At 61.3% G+C, this 26,344-nt stretch overlaps 1 protein-coding gene across 1 annotated transcript in view; it reads right to left on the minus strand.

Annotated features, from left to right (window-relative positions):
* The window catches only part of ZNF609 (zinc finger protein 609), a 47,259-nt gene that overhangs the window by 6,428 nt on the left and 14,487 nt on the right, over nt 1-26,344 (minus strand). Inside the window, exon 2 of the mRNA XM_026043946.1 lies at nt 10,060-10,285. Coding sequence (XP_025899731.1) covers nt 10,060-10,285 — 226 coding nt within the window. The remainder of the gene's footprint in view (nt 1-10,059; nt 10,286-26,344) is intronic.

Below are 26,344 nucleotides of genomic sequence, written 5' to 3' on the forward strand. Positions count from 1 at the left end.
TCGGCTCCCTGCAGTGACCCGGCCGGAGGGACCCACGTCCCTTCCCCGCCCGGCGTGGGGCCGAGCGCGATGCCCCGCACCAGCCTATATTTAACCTGCTGCAAGCCACGGCGCAAACCTCACTGCAAATCCTGCCCTGAGAACCCAGGACAATTCAAAGCCCTGGGGGTAGAGCCTAAGCGGCCTTGGCAGCAGCCCTGGCACCAGGGCCAGGGTGTCCGGGGTGGCCACGGGCTCCGGGTTTGGGAGAGAGAGGAGAGCCCAAAGCGCCGAAGCTGGAGACGGGCATGGGGAGCTCCCCTGCCTCCTGCACGGCCCAGGGCCACCCAGAGGAGGTTTGAAACACACTCAGGCTCGGAGGAAAGGGGGTCTGGCCTGCTGTGATGTTCAAAATTTGGGCTTCACCTTTAGAAAAGTCACAGCTGAGGGGATCCAAGCACCCCAGGGAACACAGAGCTGCTGCAGCCGTGCAGGAAGACCCCAAACCCAGAGCATCCCTTGGGGAGCGGGACACATCCATGGCTCTGGGCACCCTGCAGGCAGCGGAGGGCCCTGCGGCCACCTGCTCGTCCCCACTGATGTCACAGCGTGGGACACCGGCCCTTTCCCGCTGAGTTGTCCCACCCAGGAAGGCGCAAGGAGGCTGCAACCGCGCGGCGAATCTCGCACGTCCCCGGGCAGGAGCGAGCTGCTCAAATGGCTCCCGCCGCAGCCACTTCCCGGGAACCGGACACCGCCGCAGCTCTGGGCGATCGATAGCACCCGAGCTTGGCTGCAAAGCACTCAGCGCTCGCACGGGCAGAGGCGCCGGCTGCTGAGTGCTCCCGTCACCGCAGCGGGGCCGCGTTGCGGCGGCGCGAGCACCAAACGCGGCCCCCAAGGTTCCTGCCGCAGGGAGCCGGGAGGAGAGCGGGCAGCGACACGGGATCCGTCTGCGAAAGCACAAATGGAGAGAGGAGACACGAAGAGGGGCAAGGGAGAGGAAGGTGGCGCCAGGCTGGTGCCAGCGGAGGCCGCGGAGGAGGACGAGGGGCGATGCAGAGGTTCCCGCACGCAGCAGCGCGCGAGGCGAGCGCGGGGCCCCGGCACCGGTTTCGACAACCCCTTCAGCACAGGGCTCAAGAAGAGGCCAGCGAAGAGCGGATTTGGATGTGCAGACCTGAGGCAAAGGGGAGGGACGTGAGCTGCTCGTGTCCAGGGAAACAGTGGGAAAGGCAGGATTATTCATCCCTGGTGCCACCTGGGGTGTCCCTGCTGGAGGAGACCCCTCTTGCTAAAGCAGCTGCCCTGCGCTGTGGTCAAAGACACCAAAGAACAGGGCACAGGATGGAGGACAGCATAGCGTGATGGAAGACACAGGATGGAAGATGAAGTAGAATGGAGGAAGGCATTGGACAGAGGATGGAGAAGGATGGAGGATGGCAGGGCATGGAGGAAGGTGCGGGATGGAGGAAGAAGTAGGATAGAGGAAGGTGTAGGATAGAGGAAAGTTAGGATGAAGGAAGGTGTGCGATGGAGGAAGGTGTGGGACGGAGGAAGGTGCAGGATGGAGGAAGGTGCAGGATGGAGGAAGGTGCAGGACGGAGGAAGGTGTGGGATGGAGGAAGAAGATGGATGGAGGAAGGTGTAGGATAGTGGAAGGTTAGAATGGAGGAAGGTGTGGGATGGAGGAAGGTGCAGGATGGAGGAAGGTGCAGGATGGAGGTCCCAGCTCGCTCCCCACTGCACACCAGCCCAGCTCCCGCACACCATGCAGCACCACGCACCACCACGCACCACTGCTCCCGAGCAGGCCGTCCTCTCCCCAGGCCGCTGCCATCTCTGAAGCACCAAACACGTTGCCTGTGAAGCGGGGACTTCTGGCTGTACAAGGTTGGGAAACGGGCTGCCACAGCCTCTCCCACTCTAAATCCAGACAGGTCTCTTGCAGGAGGGGCTGCAGAGGCAAGTCCTGCTCCCTGCAGCACTTGGACACCCACGTGCCCCACACCTGGTGGAGTGGGACCTACCAGGTCCAGGCCACACTCAGCTCCTGCATGGGCCTCTTTAGCAGCGGATCTGGGACTCGACGGATGCAGCTGCAGGACACCCAGGGAAGGGAAGCGTCCTGGGGCAGGGCTGGAGGGGACACACACCTTGTAGGGGACAAGCTGGTGGGACAAAGAGGAGACTGAGGAGATGTGGGGCTACCAAGGTCCATGCGGCGTTAACTCCTCCCAAACGCGTGGGAGAGGGCGACACCCGGCACGCAGCTGGACAGGGAGGCAGCAAGGCCAATGCAGAGCAGAAAAAAATAGAGGAAAGAGCTCCTGGCAGCTGCCAGAGCGGCCAGGTGGATGCGGCAGTGCCGGCCGCTCCCGAGGTGCTCAGGGACCCGTCTCCGAGTCCTCTGTTCGCGCGGCAGCTGCAGAGCCTCCTCGCGCGCGGCTGGCGGCGGCCGCCTGGAAGACACGCGGCGCGGGGAGGCCGCCCGGCCGCGCGGGCCCCTTCAGCTCGGCCCAGCCCCGGCGGCTCCGGCTGCGAGCGCCGCAGCCTCGGCAACCTCCGCCCGCTGCGATCCGGATCCGCTCCTCTCGCCCCCAGCGGTCTCTGGAGCCGCATGGATCCGCGGGCCGCGCTGCCCGTCCCCTGCACCCGGGCCTGCAGCTCTCCGGCAGCGAGGCGACGCTGACGCGTCGGCCCCGAGGGACCGCTTCTCACTTAGCGCAGACCTCGTTCCACAGCTGCGAGAGCGAGCCTGGCCGGGCGCCTGCGTGGGTCCCCGCGAGGCCGAGGGCACCGCAGCTGCAGGCGCCGCCGCATCTGTCTCCACGGGGTTCCGGGAGGTTCCTTGAGCAGAAGAAAGGGAGCAAGGCGGTGACCCACCTGGGCATGGGGTAGGGCCGGGCACAACAGCATGGCCAGGACACCGGGGCCCACTGTGAGCAGAGATTCCTCTTGACAACGTTAAGTACCAGGAGGGCACTGGGGTCTCCTCTCTTGGAGGTGCCACTGCCACCCCGCTGCCTGCGGGGCTCCCTCGGCCAGCCCCGGCCGCAGTCCAGCCTGCAGAGTCCTTCAAGCCCAGGCAGCAGTGGCCACACAGGGGCTTGGCCGAGCTGCAGCAGCTCCACGTGAGGCTTCTCCTTGCTGCAGGCTCCGGAGCTGCAGCCCTACCGCAGGGCGGAAGGGAGGAGCAGGCAGGGCGGCGGGCGCCCCGCGGCAGAGCTCGGCGGGCTGAGCCCAGCGCCCAGCTGGCGAGCGCCGCTCTCTCCCCAGGAGAGCTGCCAAACAGGGCTAGCTCTGCCTCCTCCTCCTCCTCCTCCTCCTCCGCAGGTTGCCGTGCCCCAGCGGGCTGGCAGCTGCCCAAGCCATCTCCATCGCCACCGCGGCTGTCTAACAGCAGTGGAGCTGCTGGCAAGGGGTGCCCTGCTAACTCCCTGCTGGTTTTGGGTGCTGGGAGCCTCTGAAGGACGCTGCCACAGCAGCCGGTGGCATTTCCTGCCATGAGGAGCTGCCCTTTGTCCACGGATTCGTGACGCAGCCTGGACCCAGGGCACACCTAGCCCGTGTCCCCCGCCACCATGGCCAGGGCCAGCGGCTGAGCACTGCTCAGGGCTCTTCGAGTGAGTGAGCCCAGAGCGTTCAACACCGTTCCCCATGGATGTCCCCAGGAAGGGTCCTCACCTCCACTGCTGTCTCTGGCACTAACCCCTACCTGGCTAGGGTCCAACCTATGGCCTCTCAGCCCCTTCTCCCTCGTTTGCAGAGGCCCCAGCTGGAAGGAGAGAGGAAAGCAGGAGCACACGATGCTCAAAGACACAGTGACCCAGGGGACCCCACGCGCTGGCACGACCCTACGCTGGCGCCAGCCTCCTCGAGCCGAGGCCCCGTGCGGTAACGTGCGCCGAGCTCTCCTGTTGCCTGGCGGTTCTTCCACCCCACGGGGGTGGCGACACTTCTGCCAGGATTCCCCAGGGAAAACCTGATGACGTGCAAAGCCCAAGTGGGAAAGCAGGCACCTCTGGACACTTGATCGTTATCACCCATCAACTTTTGAAGGGACAGGAGGTGGAGAAAAGTGTCTCATGCTGGGGCAGGGAAAACAGTGGAGATATCTTGGGCTGGGGCCATACCAGCTCGCACCCACGGGAAAAGAGCCAGCAAATGTGCCCTGTAGGTGACTAAAGTGACTGCAGGACATGCCCTTGTAACCCACCCGGCACTTGTCCCCATGCCGGGTTCCCAAGGACCCGCTGAACACACACCAGAGCGAGGGCAGCGTCGCACAAAACTGCCCGAGGAGCCACGCGGCGCAGCAAGACAAGCACCTACAGATATAAAATCAGGTAATAATCCAACCTCCATCGGTGTGAGCTGCCAGAGAGGCGCTCGTTAGTTTTGGGGTTGAAATGCTATCAAAGCAAGAGAGAGAGATGCTTCTGCTCCTGCGCTCTGCTCCCTTGCTGTGAAAGACCCGAGAATTCACCTCCCGCTTGCGGGTGTGAGCTCACCAGGCTATGAACGGTAGATTTTGTCTATAGGGGAGTCTGTGTCCCTCTCTGAAGCCCCAAAGCCCAGACAGCAGCAGTGCTGTCACCTCTGGGCAACTGCAACCTTGGTCCATGGCCACTCTCAGAGCACCCTCGGTATTAGCAGGCATCCCGAGAGGCAGAGATAGTCCTGGCCACAAGAGCCACCATGCAAGGGGACAGGTGACAGCGAGGGGGCACGCTGCAAAGCATCTCTTTGGGGCAGGGCAAGTTGAGCCTGGTCTCGGTGGCAGGGGGTGGAAGGCAGGGCCACAAGCGGGCGGCAGCCGCCGGCACCTGGAGCGACAGCACAGGAGATGCCCAGCGCAACCACGAAGGAGAAGACGGTGTTGGACATGGGAGCTGGGCAGCCTGTAGAGCTGCAGCAGGCCAAGCGGCAGGCGGATGTCACAGCGAAGCCTCCCGATTGCTCGGGCCCGTGTCGTCCAGCCCGAGAGCACTCCATGCGCGTTGACGTGGGCACGAGCGGTACCCGAAGCCCCAGGGGTGAGCTCGCGCGCGCTCCAGCCGCAGAGGCAGCAAGAAGGGCTCCGGAGGGCTCCGCTGCGTCGCCCTGGCCGCGCGCGGCTGCGGTTGCCACGCTGCGCTCCGCGTTGCTATGAGGGCTGCGTGTCACCGCGCCGTGCTGGGGCTGCACACAGGAGTGCCGCGGTGCGAGGCGCTCGCGGGAGCCGCTCCGTGCGCGCGGCCGGCACCACGCGGCGCTTCACACCGGGTGACACCGACAGCGGCGCGGGGGCTAACGAGGCAGCGCGCGGAGTGCTGCTTTCCGGCATAATTAGATCAGTTAATAGTTCCTGCAGATCGGAATCACACCTAACGGAATTAGGGGAACTGCCAAGACAGCTGCTCCCACCAGGGCAGTTAACAAAGCACCTCTCCCGCGCGGCACGGGCACGGAGCTGGCGCGCGGAGGCCCAGCGGGAACCCGGCGCGCAGCGGGGAGCCACAAGGCGCCCCAGGGCCGAGGCCAGGCCAAAGGCACCGCGACGCAGGCGACCTGAGGGTCTGCGGGGGACGCCGTGGGCAGCACGTGGCGGGCGGTTGGGGCTTGCAGCCCCCTCGGTGCCTCGGCGTGGCCGCCACAGCCCCGCGCCTTTACTGAGTGCCAGCAGCAGCTCATGCAGAGCAGCAACGGGAGGAGCGGACATCAGCCCTGCGGCTCCTCGGGGCTCAGCTCCGTATCGGAAGGGTCAACTCTGGCCCATCTCTCTAATGCCACAGCAGCATTGGCAGCCTGTAGGGGACCTTTCTGGCCAGCTTCCAAGCTGTGCAAAGGGGGCTCTGCTCAACCATCCTTGCTCCCGGCTGCTGCACAACCCCCTGCCCAGGGCAGGTTGGGGCTGGGAGCTCCCATCCCCTCCAAGCCACGGCGGGTTCTTCCCGGTGGGCGTGCCTATTAAAAACACACGCACACACACCAAAAAAACGAAGCAAACACCCTGCCAGCCCAGACCTCCCATGTGCAGCACGCGAGGATGAGGGCAAGAAGGGAGTTCCACCGCTGGACGCGGCTGCTGATCCGCTCGGCTCGCTGGAGCGGCGCCCACCATTAACCCGCAAGGCAGGAGCTAGCGGAGAAGAGCAGCCTGCGAAAGACAAGAGCCGGGGCCGCGTCAGAGCGGTCACCTCGGGAGCCCAGGGCACAGCCTACACACAGCCAATTTTCAAGGGCACCTCGGCCCCGCAGAAGGGCTGTGCTTGCCCCCGCCGAGCCAGCGGGAACCCTTCCCAATGGCACCCGGCGTCGGGAAGCACGCGAAGACCTGGGAGCGTCGAGCGCGCCGGGCAGCGGGGAATTAAGTGGCAACGAAGGCAGCTCTGCACCTCCACACGCCGGCTGCTGCGGGATGGGGTGTCACTTCGGGCAGGATCCTCCTCCCGACTCCCATGCTGAGGTGTCTGACACGAGCCAAGCACTGCTCACAGACAGCGAGACGGGGAAAGGCTTTCGGAACAAACTGCCTAGCAAAACGAGAGAAGAAATGGGCTGCAATCCAGCCCTCCGTGCACGTGCTCCTCCCAACACGGCCCCGCGCCCACGCGCTGCGCGAGCGCTGGGATGCCCCAGCTCCTGCATCGCTCCGGGCAGCGCCTGCTCCTGCAGCCCAGCGTCCTTCCAAGCCGTCCGGAGAGGCTGAAGCTCCTGGACGCTCCACTGAGCCTGTCCCGGGGCTGCAGCAGCACCGTGGGCACCTGCTGGAGACACTGGTGGGGTGGAAAGGATGGGAGATGCTGCACAACCCACCAGAAACGGGGATGTCAACCCAGGAGAAACACAGACCCAGGCAGCATGGCATTTCAGCACCCGCTTTGGGGACCTTGGGACAGGACGCGGTTGCACAGGCTCATCCATGCTGAAACAGGCCCTGTTTTGCTTTGCAGACATGTCCTCCTCGCAGACCTGTGGCTCTCCACCTTGCGTCCCGCTCGTGACTCGGCAGGGCAAGGACAGATGGCTGCTGCTCCCACACATCTCCCACACTCCAGCTCTGGCCATCACACGAGGTCCGGGCTGCTCCTCCAGCACAGCCACGTTTGGCTCCATCAGCCCCGACGGGAAGGGCAGGGGACGGGGGACGGTTTCACCCCCAAGTTTTCAGCCTCCTACAACAGAGCCCGTGAGATGCCCCTGCTTCGGGAGCTGCCATCTGCAGCAGACTGGAAAGCACCGAAGGAGGGGCAGGATTTGTATCCTGCGTGACAGCAGCGCAGGGCTCGCCGTAAAAGCCATCGCTCCTGACAGCAGGAACCAAGCAGCAGCCAGCAGAGCCAGGCAGAAAAGGATCTTTGCACAAGTTCATTGAATTACGGCGGGCTAAAAATAGCCGAGCTGCAGGAATCGCAGAGTGCCTCCGAGGCACGGTCGGATCCGATAGCCGCCGAAGACGGGATAACGTGGGAGGACAGGCAGACGGGCTGCAGAGCTTCGCCGATTGGCGAGGCCCAGCAGGGTAAAAAAAAAGAAGGAAAGAGGGGAAAAAAGAAACACCAAGCACTGCCATTAGAGGTGGAAGCAAAACCAGTGAGGGAAGGGGGCCTGGAAATCAACAGCCGCCTCCTTTGGGAGCATCCACTGCAGCAAGTGGGATGCAGTGGGTGTGCTGAGGCTCCTGCAGGACAGGGGATCCCGGTTCACCCCTCGTTGGGCTGCTCTGTGGTCTCCTCTGCCCACCCTGCACCTCCTCTCACGACCTCCCCTGCAAACACCAAGAAGTCCGAGCTGTCCCTGGCTTCACAGCGGAGCTTCCGCGGCCCGGCGCCTCTGGGAAAGCCCTGGGAGCTGCAGGCAACACCTGCAGGAGAGCTGGCGACTGGCGGTGCTCTTGACTCCAGCATGGCTCCTGCTGCCACCTCTCCAGCCTTCCCCCAAGAGCTTTAATCCTTGCCCTTTCGCGACTGGACTTCTCCTGTCCTACTCGGCACTCACCTAAGATAAAAACAGCAACACCCCAGCTCCAGTGCCGCAAATACCCCCACGTGTCCCACACTCCACCGGCTTTCCTGGGCACCAAGCTGAATTAAAACACGTTCATGGGAAAGAAGAGACCGTCTGGTGCTTCATGCACGGTCCTAAACCCTGCGACGGGCTGACACTGCAGCTGCTCCAGGTGCCACTCCAGACAAGTCGCCTGGCTCGCCCGTGCCTCCGCTTCCCTAGCTCACTTGGCAGTTCTTGAGGTGACCGGCTGCTTTGCAGAGCCCCAAAGGCACCAGAGCTGGGCCGGGAGGTAGAGCCAGCGGGTCTTACCCGAGGTCCCTCCTCGGCGCTCGGTGCAACGAGGCGGGAAGGCGGACGGGCCGTTCCCCCGTCGCTGCCGCCCGCCTCGCGCACAGAGCCCAGGGCAGCGCACGGCGGCTCCCCCGCCGGCAGCCGCCGCTCGGCGCTTTCTTGTCCCCACCAGGAAGCCGAGCTCGGAGCAGCAGAATCCCCTGGGCACTATTTTCCAGCACCGTGGAAAATTGGAGCTTGCACTCAGGAGCAGCAGGAGGAAAAAAAGCACTGAGAGTTCCGCAGTGTCTCCATTCAGCTGGATCTTCCCATGTGCGTGACTGAGCAGAAGGCCAGGGGCGTAGGAGGAAGCTGGAGGTGCCCATCTCCAGCCAGCAAGGACCTGCTGGTCCAGGCAGCGCCGGCCAGCGCGGTCTGCGCACGCCTCCCTTCCCAAACTCCTCAGGTCAGGACACTGCTCCAAGCAGGAACAACTCCAGCTCACCTCCATGCCCGGGGCCGTTGCACCACTTGGGCCCGCACCAGTTGCATTTTTAAAACCAGTCTGCAAGAGGGCTGAGGAAAGAGGAGTTGGGTCCCATCCTGATCCTGCCCCAGCACTTTGGGTTGGCAGGAAGGGGGCTTTGCACACCTATGGAAACTGTGTCCGTTTGGACCACACAGCAAGAGCTTGAGCCAGGAGGCCACAAAACACAGGCGCAGCCTCAGCATGAGCTGTGCTGGCACCACGGCAAGTTTTACACCACCAACCTGTGGCTAAACGTAGGAGCGCTGGCCCACTTATGGAAAAGGCGGGTTTCAGTTCAGCTTTAATTATCATCAAAGATAACGAAGACAGTCACTGGAAGTGCAGCTAGAGGAGCACTGCCAGAGAGAGCAGGGATTAAGGCCAGCGCCTTCGTTCCCCACACACCATGGCAGAGCAAGAGCAGAGGCAGAGGTCCAAGCGGAGCTCCAAGCTGCTCCATCCGAAGTATCCCATCAGGTGGCCTCTGCCACCTCTGCTCTTTCTCACATTTGTGCCTCTGCTCTCTATTTCTGCTTCCAGACTCCAGCTGGAACCACATGCAGGTACAAGGGGTTCACCTCAGGCCTCCAGGCTGAGCCTCCAGCCTCCCAAAGAGGCTGGAGGGACGGCGGGTTCCTGTGCTAACTGTGGTGCACTGAACCACCTATTCATCCCCATGGCATTTGGCAGAGCCCCAACAGCAACTAAACCCCATCAAAGCGAGGGACTTGGGAAAGCAAACCAAACGTTGTGCACATGAGACGAGTTCCAGGGGAACAGGGTCCGGTTGGCTTGGCAAGAGAGCCCTGATCTCTTGTCAAGCCTATTTTGAAAGCTCTGCTGGGGTTATTTATCCAGCAGGAGATGGCTGCTGCCTCCCAGGGCTCGGGCGTTTTGCGATAGACTTGCAGGTTGCCAGCTAGAAATGAAGTCAACTCTGTCACGCTCCCGTTCAGGTTGGCATGGGCTTTTCTCTAGCACCTCTAGTAACAAGCCAGCTCTCACATGGAGGCAGCGAAACGGCAGTTTAGATTTCCACCCGCTGTCTGGGCAACGGGCAAACACACCGCACGGGGCTGACGCGGGTTTTGGCCGCTCGCTTCATTTGCTCTAGCGCTTAAAAACCCAACTCTAAGAGCTGCTCCCACACAGCTACTCCATCCCGACCACCCACACTGCGGTGGGGAGGAAGCGCGGGATGTGCCAGCAAGCTCCAGGGCAGGGGAGAAGAAAGAAGGGGGTTATTGTAACTCCAAAACACCAAGGAACTCTCCGGCGACACTCACCATCCTCCGTCTCTTGCCAGACGATGCCTTCCAGGTTCACGCTGGTCCCAGGCTCGCACGGGCCCAGACACTCCGGCTCGGTGGCCAGGGCCACGTCACAGGTGTTCACTCCCACTGAGCGGGTGCGAACCATGATCTGCTCACAAGGCGACGAGATGTCGTTGTTGACCACAGGGACGAGGAGGTGCAAGGGCAACACCGCGGGCGTTGAGACCGGAGACTCCATCTGTGGGGAAGGAGAAACACGCCAGTCACTGTCAGGAACACACAGAGGCGAGCAAGTATCAACAGGTATCTCCTTTTCTGAAGAACCCCAAGCCCAGGGCTACCACCTTCTCAGTTCCCATGCCAGAATTGCCTTTGGCCTGCGTGCTAGGAGGCACTTCGAGTCCCACGCATGATCAGAGGACAAGGATCTAGTTGGCCTTTTCCACCCCGGTGTGCCTATACCCACTGAAACGGCAGCGCTTTGTGGTTACGGAGATCACACTCAACGTCCTTCCACAGGAGGCATCTGCTCTGCTGTGGCAGGGGCTTTGTGCCAAGCTCCTTCACGGACTGCTCTGGCTGTGTTACCATGCCTGCTCAGGACGCCTTTTGGCTATCGCTCAGATGTTAATGCAGTCAAAGACTTTCGACCTGACGGCTCATTAGAAAAGAAAAACTTAGAGGCTCCCGCTCAGCTGGCAGGACAGGACAAACGAGCAGCTCCCTCTGGTGCCAACGAAAACCAAGGTCCTCCTCCCAGATCTACCGCATGACCAGGTGAAGACGCAAGTGTTGGGGTTACAACACTTGTCTCTAGGCATGCGAGGGGAAAGGATCTGCTCGGGAGAGCGGTGCCTCCCGCTGCAGGACAGGAACTGGCGGCCACACAAGGACCAGCCCTCTTGCTCTCCTCGCACGTGGAAACGGCATCGCGCCGCAGCAGCTCGGCCTGGGGAAGCCGCAGGGCACGGCGCCGAGCCGGTGCCCAGCACAGGCCGCTCCTCGCGCGCGGCCACCCGGCAGGACCCAACGCTGCGCGCGGAGGGACGGCCGCCTCCGCTGCCGGCCAAGGGACGGTGCAAGGAGGAAGCCGCCCTCTCCTTCAAGGTTCATCAGCCAACCCACCCGTGGTCAGCCCGTGGCCTTGGTTTGCCACAGGGCGTTTGTGCCTGTTTTGGGGCTAGCTGCCCATCCTCTGCTCAGACCTCCTCTCTCACAGCAAGGGTTAGATCCTGAGCAACCTCAAAACAGAAGCAGGCTGAGCACCTCATGGAGACACCAGACCCTGCTTCAGCATTAGTCAGGAACACCCCTCAGAGCACCCAGCTCCCTTGTGAGGAGGAGCAGCAGACGGCTCCCCGCTCCGGCGGGCACGCTGCCGGCGAAGGGGCACACGCGCGAGCCCCTTCGGAGAAGCCACAGGCTCTCAGGATATTGGTGTGGCAGTCGTGTTGACGCAGGAGACCACAAAGCACCGGTGCCCTCGTGCCTCCCTGTCCCCCCGTGCCCGTCCCCCGCCTGGGCAGCTGTGCGCATCCAGCCCCACGAGCACCGCAGGCAGCCCGTGGGGCGCAGGCGGCTGCCGGGCTGCAGCCCCCGTCGCCTGGCACCTCTCCTGCCCCTCGCTCCACAGCACCTTCTTACCTCCCCGCATCCCACCAGCACGGGTGGCTCACTGGGGAGCCCCGAGGCAGAGCTCGGATGCGGACAGTGCCCCAGCGCAGCGGCCAGGCCACCCCAGGGCGCATGCAAGCGCTGGGCACGGCAGCAGAGCGCCTCGGCTCCATGAGTGCCGGGCACCGCGGGGAGAGAAAGGCACCTCTGTGGGGAAGCTGGCAAGGCAAGCCAGCCCCGCAGGCCACGCTCCCGCTGCGGCCTCGGTGGCCACCCGCTTCCAGCATCAGGGCAAGTCCCAGCACACCGGGAAACATCTGGAGGGGCGGCCGGCACAGCTGGCTGCCTGGCGTGCCCCGGAGCGAGGCGAGGGGACACACGGGCACCTGCGGGGCTTGCAAACCGCGCGGCTTCCTTCCCTGTGCAGCAGAGAGCGCCACGCAGGAGCGCTTAATTACAGCTCCAGCGCCGCTAATTATCGCTCGGTCACATCCGTAATCTGCATTACGCCAGGGCGCATAACAAGCAGCTCGCCGCGCTGGCTCTAATAAGCGAGGCGGCTTTATGGGATTTCATGTTTCACTCTGCGCTGGAGCGACCGGAGGAGCCTCATTTATCAACTGCAGGCACAAGAGGCGGCTCGGAGCTCGAGAGCAAAAATAGGCTCCGGAGGCTGGGACAAGGGCAAAGCCTCCGCACGGGGCTACGCTGCTCCACTAGGCCCTTGCTGAGGCCGAAAGATGCCCTCGGTTCCGCTCCCGTTGGAGAAGCCGCTGGGCACCACTCCGAGCCTTTAGCAGCGGCTTTCCGAGCTCCACGCCACGCGGCAGGTCGGAATGAGGCTGCAGCCGGCGGAGACTGCGTCCTCGCTCCGACACGAGCTCCCTCGGGCAAAGCGCTCCGGTGTTTCCAGGCCCTAAATCCCCCTTCGCAGAAGACAAATTTGTCTCTCTTCCTTTGCTGGAGAAGGTTTTAAGGTTAAACGGCAGCGGGTGCAAACGCAGCTCTGCCGTGCAGGGCTCCACAAGGCTCCCAAGCTGCATTTCGGAACCGTAAGAGCCACCAGGGATGCCCCTAAAATAGCAAAACTGGAAAAGAGCCGTCAGCAGATAGATCTGGGCTGCATCTCCAAGGGCTGAGACACTGACCACGGCCCGTGTTAAAGCACCAACACGACTACCCTGCAATGTGTCTGCACCACTAATGCATTTGAGCCCGTTCCCCCAGGACAAGAAGCGACCCACCACCTTTTCCTATCTTCCCAGGCTGGAAAGGTCCCTCAGCTCCTGCAAAAGCAAAAGGCAACACAGAGCCAAGAGAGACACCAATTATGGGTCACAACCGTGCGGATGCCACACGCCAGCTTGACAAGGCGAGCCCCAAACCCTCTCCAGGCTGCAGGCGGGCAGTGGTGCTCGGCGCTGCCAGCAGCGCTCCCCACTGCATCTTGCCCTGGTGCTCCCAGGCCACTCGGGTGGAACCAAGTCAATTCTTCCCCTCCTAAACCTCTGTGGACTTTTCACAACCCCGGCTGAAAACGCAGCGCCTCTGTAGAACCTGCTGCCCAAGGACAGCACCAAACCAGATCCCAAAGGTTGGATCCAACCAGATCCCAAAGGAAACATCCCTGTTATTGCTACGGTGCTCACGGAGGACATTGGGCTTCTTCGGAGGCAAATCCGAGCCCACATGGTGCGCCCTTGTGGAGGGTGAAACAGGGCTCAGGACCTCGTGTGCTCAGTTGCCTGGGCTGGATAGCACCCTCACCGGAACAGCTTCTCAGAAACATCTCTCTGGATGGGAAGCAGGGCTTTTTCTAGCTGCTACAGCTAAGTACACTTGAGGTGCATGGAAACTCTCTCCTGGGAAGGAGCATCGGCCTGGATTTTCTTCCGAGGATGAGGCAGCTCGTCCTTTGGAGCTGGCAGGTAAAGCGCAGGCAGTGCCAGGGCTCACCCGCGCCGCGGCGGGCAAAGGAGATCCAGATGGTTCAGAGCCGCTCCGGCACCTGGGGCTTGGGACCCCAAACACAAACCGGCAGAGAGAAACCCTCCTTCTCAGCAGGTTTCGGGGAGGCTTCACGTGGCTCGGGCGTCAACGAGAGCGGCACGTCCTTGGCTCCCCTCGCCCGGCACATCAGCACCTGCAGGGCTCCGGAGATGCTCACGTTGTATCCAGGACATCCTGCACCCAGGATGCAGGCAGAAAGGGAGGCTACGGCGCTGGGGCTAAGTGGTTTGGGTGGGTTATACGGGAGGCCCGAGGCAGAGAGCCAGCCGTGGTGGGACACGCACTGCCCCTGGAACTGGGGAAAACCACGGCAGGCTTCAAGGTTAGACCCAGCTTCTTCGTTAGCCTCCGATATATCCCCACCATGATGAGCGCGGCAGGGGTCACCGCCCGCTCCCGCTGCCTGGATTCAGTTCCCCGGGGTCCTGGCTCAGAGACACGTTCCAGCAGAGCTGCACCTCCGAGCGAGCGCAGATCCCTAAGGAGCTCCATGCTGGAGAAGCTGGATGGACTTGTGGTTAGCACCCAAAGCCTACGTGCTATGGCAGGCTCTCCGCTGATTCACCAGCCTTCTCCGGACTAACAAGCTGGCTGAGCTGTCTTAACGTGACCTGAGAGTCAAAAAGCCAGTTCTAAGCCCATGTCTACACACGTCCTTCACCAGAGAGCAGGCCAGAAAGATCCCTAGTGGCTTGAATGCCGCTAGCCTTATCTTGCTGCTTCCAGCACGTGGAGCTCACGCGGAGGCAGACTCCGCAGGGGCCTGGCCTCGCCTATCGCCGCCGCTTCAACGCAGCCAGGAATAGCATCCACGACAGACGTGTTGGCACCAAGTCACCTGCTCCAACCGCTTCCGAGACTACGGGATCTGCTCTAGAAAAGGAAGGTGTCCCCGGAGGTGAGAGGCAGCAAGAGGGGCCAGTCAATGCAAGCGAGCACAACAGGAAGGGGAAGAAATCAAGGCCGGGATCTCCGTGAATGAAGCAAGAATGAGCCCGACAGGCTGGTGGAGGACGAGGTATTTGGGTCCTGGGTCACGTACGCTAGCTCAGCTTCCCACCACAAACCCAATGGCAAACCCACCCAATAAGCCATGCCCTCCTTCCTACCAGCACCAACACCAGCTTCCACGCGCGGGTGGTTTCTCAAGCAAAACGAGCACTTGGCTCTACTCAAGCCAAAAACCAAAGGACTTTTCCCACTGTGAGGCAGCAGGTTTCCTTCTTGGAGACCTCCTCACCCACCACTGCAGCCTGGAGCTGTGGGCACCACCTTCTCTCTCCTTTCTGGGCTGGAAGCCAGGATGTGTTCCTCACAAGGCAGGTCCCCACACAAGGCCCTAAGCCCCGAGCTCCGTGTTCTTGCAGATAAGAGATCTTGCAGTCCCTGCCAACCCCCGCATCTCGTTCTGTGCATCCCCGCCAAGCTCCGACAGATTGCCATTCCCGGCCGCTCCCACGCGCGTTCCCGCTCTGCGCGCACCGCGACGCAGCCGCGCAGCAAACCCGCGGGGCCCGGGCGGAGGGCGGCAGCGACACGGGCACGTTTCCACCCCGACCACATGAAACCCGGGCACAAACGCAGGCCGCGCTCAAATGGTGCTAGCGCCAGTGCTCTTTGACCAGTGCATTAGAGCGGGAGAAGGGATAATGCAAACGCTTTTGCAAGCACCCGGCGCATCAATCTCCTGGAAAGAGGATATAAATCCAGCCAGCCTTTCACGAACCACTTGCCACGTTGCGATGCGGACACAGCTGCCTTTAAAAGCACCCCGCTAGCCGCCAGCTATATAAAACCTGGAGCAAAGGTTCCGAGGTTGGGAAGAGCCAAGCCAGAGAGGCCGCTGAAATCCCAATCCTCCCGTGGAAACACTCAGCAGCTGCGCGGGCTGCAGCGGCCTCGAGGGGAGCCCGAGGGCGGCTGTCCCCGCGGCCACAGCGGCAGCTCCGGGGCGGCATCCCGACACCGGTGCCCCCAGCAAGGCCGCGCTTTAAGCAGAAGGCCATTATGCTCGACCTGAAAGCCAAAGCCGTATCTCGTCCTGCTGCAAGGGCTTCCGTGCCCAGGCCAGGTAAGCGCCAACACGAGGCTGGCCAGCCCGAGGCGCCAGGTTGCCGCCCCGTTCAGTGGTCCCCATGCGACTATCCAGCGCCCTGCTCATCTCTCCCCCTCAAACAGCCCGGAATGGGCAGCCAAACTCCAGAGCAGGCTGGAAAGAGGCCCTTCAGAGACGGAGAGAGGCCAAGACTGAGCAGTAAATCTTTATGCGGTCAGTACTGAGGACAGCAGTCCAAGGCAGACAGCGGGCGGGCAGCGCTGAGCACGTGCGAGACGCTGCACAGCAGCTCACTCTCCGGTCGCTCAAAACCGCATGGAGCCAACTCTGCTCCAGCCTCGGTTCATCTTTTTCCCCTGATTTTCCCACTGCCAAACTGGAGAGGCCCCACTCGGACGGGGGCAGCTCCCTAGGCTTGTGCTCCAGGGAGCAGGAACTGGAAAATCCGCCCATCCGGACGCCAAGCCCTGCGCATTCTCAGCATCATCGAATCACTAAGGTCGGAAGGGACCTTTAGAGATCATCTAGTCACTCAAATTCCTCATCCTCAGAAAGCCGCAGTAAATAAAAGTCAACCTGAAGACACGCAGCTCACAGGATTCACGAACTAATTCTGGACACGTCTGAACTCTGGTGACTGCAGAGAGGAGGGGATGAGTCCAAAGTTGTGCCAGAACCGAGCGAGGTCAGACCTGCCTCAGCCAGCACGGGAGCAGGGCTGCCCTGGGTGTTCGTGGCACAGGGTCTGAGGGACCTCCTTTCTCACCATCGAGACGAGGATCCAGAACCTCCCCGTTTTCAGCAAGGAGCCCCAGGAGAACAGGCAGGGTGGGGGTGTGGGGGGGACACGCTTGGCCTGGGGATGGTCCCCTCAACCAAGCTGTACCCACTGGCACGTTCACGCTGTGCTTTCCACAGCGGCCAGAACTCGAGCACAGGCCGGGGGCTCCCAACGGCCAGGGGCTGCAGATGTCCCAAAGGAATGACAGGCACTCTTGGAGTTACCGTGCGGGGAAGAGGTGGAGCTGGAGCACCACCGGCACGCTTGAATCAATCACAGACTGGGTCCGCCTAGCGATCTGCAAGGAGATCCCGTCCGAGATGGTCACATCTGGAGCTCCAGGTAACACGGTCCAGAGGTTCCTCTAAGCAGAGAGACCCTTGGGTGGCACAGCGCCACAGAGCCGTGTCACCAAGCCGGCCCAGCTGGGCCTGTCCTGTGGAGCCACCGGGCTCCTGAGGCAGCAGAACAGCCTGCAAGGGACACGCAGGCTCACAGCGAGGAGCAGCAAACGACTCGTGTCGCTGCATCGACCCCGACTGCTGCTCAGCCCTCTCAAAGCTGCTTTGGCCTTGGCTAAACACCTCCAGGCAGGACAGAAACGGGATGCTTAATGTGCAAACTGCCTCCTGGTCAGAGGGGCAAACCCAACAGAGCTGAGAGCTACGGAGGGAGAAAAGCAGGAGGCGTGAGCTGGTTTGGAAAGCCCAGAGCAGCTCGAGCACAGCGTGGGAGGAGGAGACGTTGAAGAGCTTCGCCCTGGCGGCTCTCGGGAGGCGGCCCTGGGCACCTCATAGACAACTTGGAGGAAGTTCAGAGAAGAGGAACAAAAACACGGAGGCCAAAGGGATTGATTTGGAAGAGAAGATTAAAAGAGCTAAATATGGATAATGTGGTTGAGCAGCAGCCAAGTGGGGACACGATCATAATCTACAAACCTGTGAAGGATGAAAACAGCAAAAGCCGGGAGAGGAACTACACAGTGTGAGGCAAGGAGTGACAGCCAGGAGGGGTGGGAGGAACTGGATCATTTAAGAAAGATGGCCACAGCTTTCTGGCAGGGAAGCTGTTCCTAAGCACCTAAGTATTTTCCAAGGGGGAACTTCAGAAATATCTTTGGTAACCGTCCAGCCTGTCGCGAGGGGAGGGATCCTCACCCTTTCCCTGTGTTCCGTCCTCCCCACAGCCTCCGTCGCACCCCGCAGCACCCACATCTTCCTGACACCTCAGATCCCCGCCGTGCCAGGCACCCAAAACGCCACCGACTACACTGGCAGTGCTCCCGACACGTGGGGAAGGCGCCTCCTCCATCCTATCGTGACCTTGGCACCCCATCGTGACAAGAAAGCAATTGCAGTGCAGAAACACAGTTCTCCACCAGAGACTACAGACCCGAGGACACAAACATAAGAAAGAAACATCCGTCACCCAGCACCTCAGTCGAGCCACAGGCAGTAGCTGTGATGCTTTCTAAGCAGCTCTCCCATGAAAGCAGCACGACAGCTCGTGGCCACAAGCAACATCTGGTATTTTAGAGCTCGAGGATGTCTCACTAGGAGGCACAAGAAGCCAAGCGTGTGCTCAACACTTGGAGCTAGGGAAATAGTGCAGGGAAGGGGTGGGAGGTGAAATGAGGTGTCTGTGAAGCAGAACACGCCACCCCGAGCCACCAGCGCTCCGATCCTGGAGCAACTTCACTGCTCTGGGAGCTTTGGGGGCACTGGGAGATGACAACTGGTTTTGACACATGTGTTTTGAAGAACACCACAGAGCACCATCTCCCACTGCTCCGTATGGAGCTTCGGGTGGGTGGGAGAGGAAAACACGTTGGCCGGGTGCTGTATGCAGAGCCGTGCCAGCTCCGTGCTCCACAGGACCAGGAGCGTTTTACACCCGTGTCACAGGCGCGCGTTCGAGCCGCTGACAAAGGCCGGGTTTCGGGGCGGGCGAGATGCATTTCAGGCACGCTAAGTGGCACAAAGTGTAGCAGGAGTTTCAGATCTATTTATCCCCCAGGCAAGAGGAGACATTCCTTCCATCTCTTCAATATTAAAGAGCTCTTTTGGTATGATTCGCACGTCCCGGCCTTGCAGGCTGCGTGTCGGGGAAGCTGCCCGCTTGGCTCTTATCTGCTCTTCTTTGGAGGTTGTGCTCGAGTTGCCAGGAGAGATTCGCTGGGTTTCTCGTCACAAAGCCAGCTCTGTCTGAGGGACTGATGAGGAGATTAGAGGAGCAGAGCGAGCAAGGAATAAGCCAGAGCACATGACAGGCGAGGCCGGGGCCGGCGGGAGGCCGAGCGCGGGGCGGCAGCGCAACACGGGAATTGCACGTTAGCGAGGCGACGGTTACCGCCTTCATTGGGGTTTTGGGGGCCTCTTCCTCTCTCCCTTCTCTCCAAATCCCAGCTTTTCTGCATTTTTCACACATTTTTTCCAATTAATTTTTTCAATAAGCCTGCCCGGGTCGCTAGACGCCGCCTCCCGCCAGCGACGGCCCTGGGGTGCTCGACGCAGCTGCGCAGACAAGGGCTCCGCAGGGCACTCCCGCAGCCTCAGCAATACCAGTCCCACCACGGCCTCTCTACCCAAGCAGAACAGTCCACAGAAGCACCTCCTGGTGCCCTCCTACAAGGTGGCAGGTGCCTGCAAGCCCCGGGTGCCCTCCCTGCACCCAAACCACACGTTCACTGGGGATGACTGAGGATTTCAGCTCTTTGGTGCCCTTGATCTCCATCCACCTCCCGGGTTCTCCTCTGCGTCCAGCACCACGGTTCTGGCCTGGAGATCCTCAGCCTGAACGTCCTCACTAGCTTTGCCCTCCCGGTTGCACTGCTAGAAGGGAGGACGGTGCCAGGAATGGGCTTGCCAAGGGAGCCAGCCTCACCAGCCTGCATTTTAAGCCCACCCTTGGGAAGGAAGCCAGCTCGCCCCTCTGTCCTTTGCAGCTCAAATCAGCCCCAGCAAACGAGCGAGGCCCCGGGCGCCCGTCCTGAGACAGGTTTCTCCACCACGACCCTCAGGAAAAATGCACTCGTAGCAAAGACGCGGGGCTCTAAAGCCCCACGCTAGGAGCCATGTCGTGAGCCAGCGTCCCGGGTGCTGCACCTGGAGCCTAAGAGCAGGACCCGGCCATGAGGAAGGTCTCACTCATCGCATTTTGCACTGACAACTGAGAAGCTCCGTGACTGCACAGGATCAATGGGGAGAAGAGGGAATGAGCTAGAGCAGAGCCAGCCTGTAACTCACGCTGCCCAAGGTCTCACGTGCAGGCTACCAACCCGGCCTGGTGGTTCAAATCTCAGGGCTCTTTCATACATGATTGTGCTCCTCCTTGAGCACCAGATGCAAAAATGGAAAAATCCCTTCAAGCGGCCGCTTCACCAGCTTCCCCAGGGTGGCAGGCAACAGGGCTGACATCTGGGAGCTGGAGCAAACAGCCATGAGCACAGGAGGACGGCAGCGTGAAGGTACCTGGGCACGGGAATGAGGGGACCCCAATGTCACCCCTCAGAGTTGCAGTTTCTTCCAGCTCCCTGAAGCATCAGGAAGGTTTTGGTCCTCCAACCTCGCCGTTCTTTGTGCTGCAACACCCTCAAGTCCTGGCATTTAAGCTAATGAGAAATTGTTCGCATCCATGGTGAAACTGAGAATATCAGATGAGAACATGAGAGTATCAGATACCACCAAGCAATAAGGAAGGTTGGGATGCGCTCTCGCGCTCAACCACCACCTTTGTATCTCACTGACACACACACACAAGCTGTCCTACAGGCGCAGGCTGGTGGAAGGCACCAGTTGACCCCTCTGGAGCCAAGCAACCTCCAGGATTTTTAACCATCATGGCTAAAATAAAGCAGACACCCTAGTAGAGTCACTGCTAGATTGTCCAACATAAGCCAACCAAGATCTTCCCCAACATTATCCCCTGATCCCTTTTAATTTAATGGATTCTTCCAATTAACAAAGCATGTTTGCCTCTGCTTCTGACTAAGAGCAATCACAGTCTTAGCAGAAAGGAGAGCAGAGGGGCATTTCAGCCCCAAAGACGCTCCTGCTCAAAGGTCCTCGCTCAAGACGTCCTGCCACGCAGCAGTATCTGCTGGCGAACGTGGACCAGAGTTTGGACACCCGGCATTAAGATCAAAAGCTCCCATGGAGACAAAGAGGGATCGCCCTGCGCTCCATCCACAGAGGAACGGGGATGAGATGCTCCGAGCAAAAAATCTTCATCCCATTTGGAAAGTCACCACACAGGAAGAAGCCAAAGCCCAGAGCTTCTGAACGAAGCCAAACTCTGGCTTGCCCCTAAAATAAATACCCACACTGGTGCTGCCCGAGGTTCCCTGCCAAGCTGCTTAGCAGGGACCTGCTGCGTTGAGCCGGGGCCGCCTGGCTCAGGTTGGGGCCAAGCGCCCGCGCCGCTGCCAGCAGGAGCCCAGTGCAGGGCGCTGCAGCCAGCTCGCGCCTGGCACCCGACCAGCAGCACCTGCTCGGGACCCCGTCGCTCCCGTCCCGCTCTCTGCGCCTCCCCAGGAGGGCAGCTCGGGACGCGCGGAAGCCCCCAGGGCCGTGCTGCAAGCCCGGGGCGCACGGCCAGGCCCGCCACGCTGCTCACGCCGTCCTTGGGGCCACATCCGTAAAAGGGACATAGAGACCCGGAGCGCCCGGCACCGCGCTGTTCCCGGCCTCCTCGGGAGCCCGGGAGCTCTGCACCACAGCACTTCAGAGCGTTCAATTCCTAACTAGGGATTTGGCTGCATCTGCTTTGGCTTCCTCTGCCCCGTGGTCTCTGTGGTTTTAGTCAGACATGCAACAGGATAATTACAGAATTGACTACTTGTCTCGCTGCACTCGAGAGCACAGGCATCCATCAAGCCCCCTCAAGCCAAGGTTCTTGCAGGAAAAAGGCACCTGGGACAAGGCGGATGCCGGAGGAACCCTGAAGAACATCCCTGCCATGGACCCGCCCTGGATTGGAGTCATGACCCATTTTGAAAGGGACAGTCTCGCTCCTTGGGCACAACGGACTCTCTTGGCAAAGAAGAGCTGCTCCCGCCTCAAGGCGAGCGACTCTGTCAGCAGCTCGTTTCTAAGCTAGACACAAGCCCCAGGTCTCTAATTTGGCGGATGGAAACAGCCCCACGGAGCCAGCCAAGCGGCTCCAGCGTTCCACCTGGGTTACGCTGCGCGGTGCCGGGCAAAGTCCCACAAAGCAGGGCCTGGGTTGCAGGGGCGGCCCGGAGCACCGTCCAGCGGCTGCGGGAGGCCCCGGCCCTCGCTGTGGTCGGGGAGGGCTGCTCCAAGCACGCGCGGCCACCCGGGGCACTGCGAGCAGCAGCAAGGCTCCCGCTCTGCCTCCCACACCAAGCTAGAGCTTCTGTGGACACCAGCACCATCTCCACGGGCAGCACGTGCACCTCTGGCCGTGGGGCTGGAGTCCCGCTGCAGACACCACCAGTAGGACACGGGGCTGCTTTGCCCAGAAGGGCAACACTGCCAAGCAAGGGGCTTCTTGACAACCTCATCAAAAATACTAGGTATTTTGGGCTCCAAAAATACCCGTAGCTGCTGGAAGCACAGCTCTGCTGACCAGAACGGAGCTAGAAGAGTTCCATGTGTCAATAGCCCTTAACTTCCACCACGTCCCGGCCCAGGGCTGCAGCTCGAGGACACGCTGCTCCGCTGGAGACTGGAAGAGGGAATTGAGGCAAAGGAAACAGTGCCAGCAGAGCTGCTTGGATACCCAGAGAGGAGCAGGGGCCATGAGGGATTCAAAGGGATTAAAGACCAAAAATGTGGTACAAAGCAACTAGATTCAGAGAAAAGGCAAGGAATGACTTGCTTCACATGGAGCCACACCACTACCAAGGCGGATATGATGGAAAAGGGGACCTGAGAAACACCTATGTGGAAAGTAGTGACCCCTGAGGAACGTACCAAAGAGAAGATGCAAAAAGCAAGCAACGCACCAAGACCTACAGACAGTGCTGCAGAAACAGCACCCCACACCCAGCGGGGCAAACGAGGAGACGAGAGGACAGAGAGGGTCGGCAGAGAAAGCGAACGTGGCAGCCGGGCAAAGGCGGGACTTTCTGTGAGCTATCAGCAACCTCCCTTCCCACGCAGAGGGGCAAGTGTCACCTGTGCCACCAGGGCCCTTGTTGGCCTCGGTGCTTGTGCAGCTGCCTTCCTTGGAGGGGACGGAGGCGCGCTGCTGCTCTCACAGAGCAGCGTCCCGCGCCCGTTCACACGGCAAGGCTGCAACAAGCTTTCTAGGAGCCTACGCCCAAGACACGGAGGGTCCCGGAGGGTCCCTTAGAGAGAGCCCAGCACAAGCATCTTACCCTCCCCGCGTGCATCCTGCCCGGCCTCTTGCCAAGCCTTCCCCCGGGCACGAGGGCAGCTCCCGCGCGAGCTCCAGCGCGGCCGCAGGCAGTGGAGCTCCCTCCTCCGTCAGCGGCTCCCAACGCCCGCAACGTGCTCAGCCCTCCCTAGCAGGCGAGGGCCCCCGAGGACGGCGGCGAGCGCGGAGGCTGCAGACACATCTTGTTTTAATTGCATCAGCAATCGCTAAGCAATTAATGGCGCACAGGAGAGGGACCAGGGCACCGGGAGAGCGCGCAGGGCAGGCAGCAAGCGAGGGGAAACAATTTGCTCTTTCCCTGAGGAGAGCGGCACTAGTTACAGCCCCAGCTGCAGCTGCTGCAGCCTCGGCCGCTGCGGCGGCTCCCGCAGCATCTCCTGGGCTGCCCCGGGAGAGCTGAACGTCCCACTCGCCTCGTGCCTTGAGCCCTGGCGCGGCCGCGCAGCCCCAGCCGGAGGGCTCCCCGCCACGGGCAGGGGCCCCCAACCCTCCCGGAGCCACGAGCCATCGCAGAACATCCCAGACGAGGTCAGCCCCATTGCCAAGGATCAGCGAGGACCAAAATCCAAACCTCCTGCTGCCGGGATACTCAGGGGGAAAAGCAGAGCGGGCCGCAAGCCAAAGGCAGCACCTGGAGCTGGGCACGTCTTTGGCTCTGCAGCTCCCCTGGCCTCCACCTCCTTCAGCCCGATGCGCCCACGTCCACAGTGCTGCAGCAACCAGAATCTCCTCCGGGAGCGAGGGGCAATTAATGACAGCTCTGGGCACCCCAGGGCACGAGCATGCGTATCCGCAGAGCGGAGCCGCTGCCAGCCCCATGGCACCCGCTGCTGTTCACACGGGCTGCAGCCTCCCCGAGGCCCCAGGGCTGGCCAGAAGAGCTAGACCTTGGGAGATGCTGCTTTTCAAAGGCCTGATGCCAGTGAGAGCGGCTCCCCCAACCAGCTTTGGCAACGGAGCAGCCAGGTTGCCCAAAGTCGCTCCATATGGTGCTAGAGAGGAGCAGGCCGGTGCAGCGCCAGCATCCATGACGGAGATGGGCTCACTGTGTAGCCATGAGCAGCATGTACCTAAGCACCAACAGCTGGAGCAAAAGCCTTAAAGGAAGGGAAAATCCAAGAGCGGATGCACATCAGAGCCAGCAGGAGAAGGTGGTCTCCGATGGAAGTCGGACACAGATGAGAAGCACGTCCATAGGAATCGTCCACAAGCCAGTTTGTGATGTTCTCGCTTGAGCCTCCTCTTCCTCACGACCGGCTCCCCTCCAGGATGGCCGAGGTTTTGGCTGCAGCCTCCTTGAGCAGCAACCCAAGACACTTTCGACCCTCGAGCGAGCCCGCGGAGCCCCAAGGAGCTCGAGGGAAGGGGCAGCCGCAGCATCCCGGGGGAGAGGGCGCCGCCAGCGCCTCCGCTCCCGCCGCAGCGCCGCGACGCGGGCGGCAACGAGCCCCGCGCGCCACCCGCTCCGCCAAGAGAATCCTCCCGGCTGCTCGGCAATGCGCGGGAAAAGCCCAAGACACCCCCAAAATTCAGCTCCTGCGATCCGTCCAGGCAAGCGGAGTCCTTTCCGTGTGCGGGGATGCATCCCAAGCTCTCCTGCACTCATCTGGCTGGATTTGAGGTTGCCACAACAAGCTGCACTTCCAGTGCAGGTGAGCTGGAGAGGAAGGGAATATTCAGTCTGTATTGAGAAGCATTGGATTTGGATCCATCCAGCTGGCCAGTGATGTTCACCTAAGAGCAGAGGGGTCTCTCTGTGGAAGCCTCCAGGAAGATCCCTGAAGGTGCCAGAAGGCTTCACGCCATCGGCTGCACCGTTTCCAGCGGCGAAGGGATCTGCTGTGAGCGTCCACAAACAACCCTGCTTCCTGCACCAGGTTGCTCTCGGGCAACCCAACGGGTTCCCAGAGGAACCCAACGGGATTTGGGGTTTCCGTGGAGCCCCACGTTGCCGGCTCCACCGCCCCGCGTGGCCTGCCTCCTTCACCTGCTACTTCAAACAGGGCACCGGAGAAGCCGCCAGTAGGTAATTAGGAACCTGAAGTTTTGCCCCCGGGATCTCTCACTGCAGGTCATGCTGCAATCGAGCCACCCAGCGCGTCAGATCCTGCAGTGATGGCGTGGAGAGTCTCCAGCTTTGCAGAAGACGGGGCTGGAAGCTGAAGATCCAGGAACGAAAATAAACCCTTGGGTTGGTGAGCCAAGCTCCGTCCCGACAGAGCTTGCGTGCTGGAAGTTTAAAAGGGGGGTTGTTTGCTCACAGCTTAAAGGATTTAAGGGAAGGATTAACCATGGCTTTGCTGATGAGAGAACTGGTGGAGAACTCAGAGCAATCCCATGCACATGGCGAGAAACCAGAAGAGGAGAGGGCAAAGGGGAGGACCTTAAGACAGAAAAACCATGAGGGACAGCCTGCTTTGGACGGTAAATTCAACCAGCTGCTCTTCCACCTGGCATTGACAGCCTTCATTTGTTGGCCAGAAAATAGAGTGGCAGCTTAGGGACAGTGAGTAGCTCTAGAGCGTCACCTTCCAGGGAGGGCACGGGGACAACACAGCCCGGATGGCTTGGGATGTGCCCATGCACTGCACGAGTGAGAGCATCGCAGCACTTGGTGGAGAGCAGGAGCCTGTGAAGCACCAGGAGAACGGAGGCCCGGAGGAGGCCACGGCCCTGGGAATGGTGGCCCGGAGGAGCAGTGGGAAGCGAGAGGGAAATGGTGCTGCAGGGCTGTGAGGAACTGCAGCTCAGCAGCCCCGTCCCCCCAGGAAGGCTTCGCGTGGTCCCCAGCAAAAGCCCGGCCGCACCGGGCACCCTCAGCCGCATCAGGCTAACGCCCAGGAACGCTCAGCGGGGAAGAGAAGACGCAGCAGGAGAGGAGGCACCTCCAGCTCCCGCTCCAGACCGGCTCCCCGCCGAGGCAGGCGCAACTGGACGGGTTCGCTCTACACAAGCATCAAGACACTGGTCAGCAGCCAGCACGAGGGGCTGGGGAACATATGTGGACGGATCGATGGCCTTGTCTGGGAAGCCTGGAGTGCGGCGGCAAGGGCGCGCTCCAGCTGGGAGCCACTAATCCTCCCACTCAACCCACTCGGAGCGCTCAGCAAATGAGCACTGTCCCCTTAAGAGAAAGCACAACCAGCAGCGATTTAGCCGAGAGGGTGGGGATATCGCTGAGCTCCAAGCCTGCTCCGAACCTTATCTGCTGCTCTAATGCCTATCAGTGTTGATACAGATTAAAGGATTACTCGGATTAGGGAAGGCGACCCCCCCGGCCGGGCGGCCGGATGGGCAGGGGTGCGGCGCCGCTCCGCATTCCCTCCCGCCGCCGGGCGCTTTCCCAGGGAGCAGCGGCACCGAGGGCGCAAAGGAGGTTCTGCCGCGCCGGCAGCGCGGAAACCCAAGGCACCCCCAGAGGAGCCAGTCCAGGCTTCCCAGGAAGAAAGCGGGAAGCGTCGCCAGCCAAAAGC

This window comes from Nothoprocta perdicaria, unplaced genomic scaffold, assembly GCF_003342845.1.
Source record: "Nothoprocta perdicaria isolate Ctin4 unplaced genomic scaffold, notPer1 scaffold_342, whole genome shotgun sequence".
Lineage (NCBI taxonomy): Eukaryota > Metazoa > Chordata > Aves > Tinamiformes > Tinamidae > Nothoprocta > Nothoprocta perdicaria.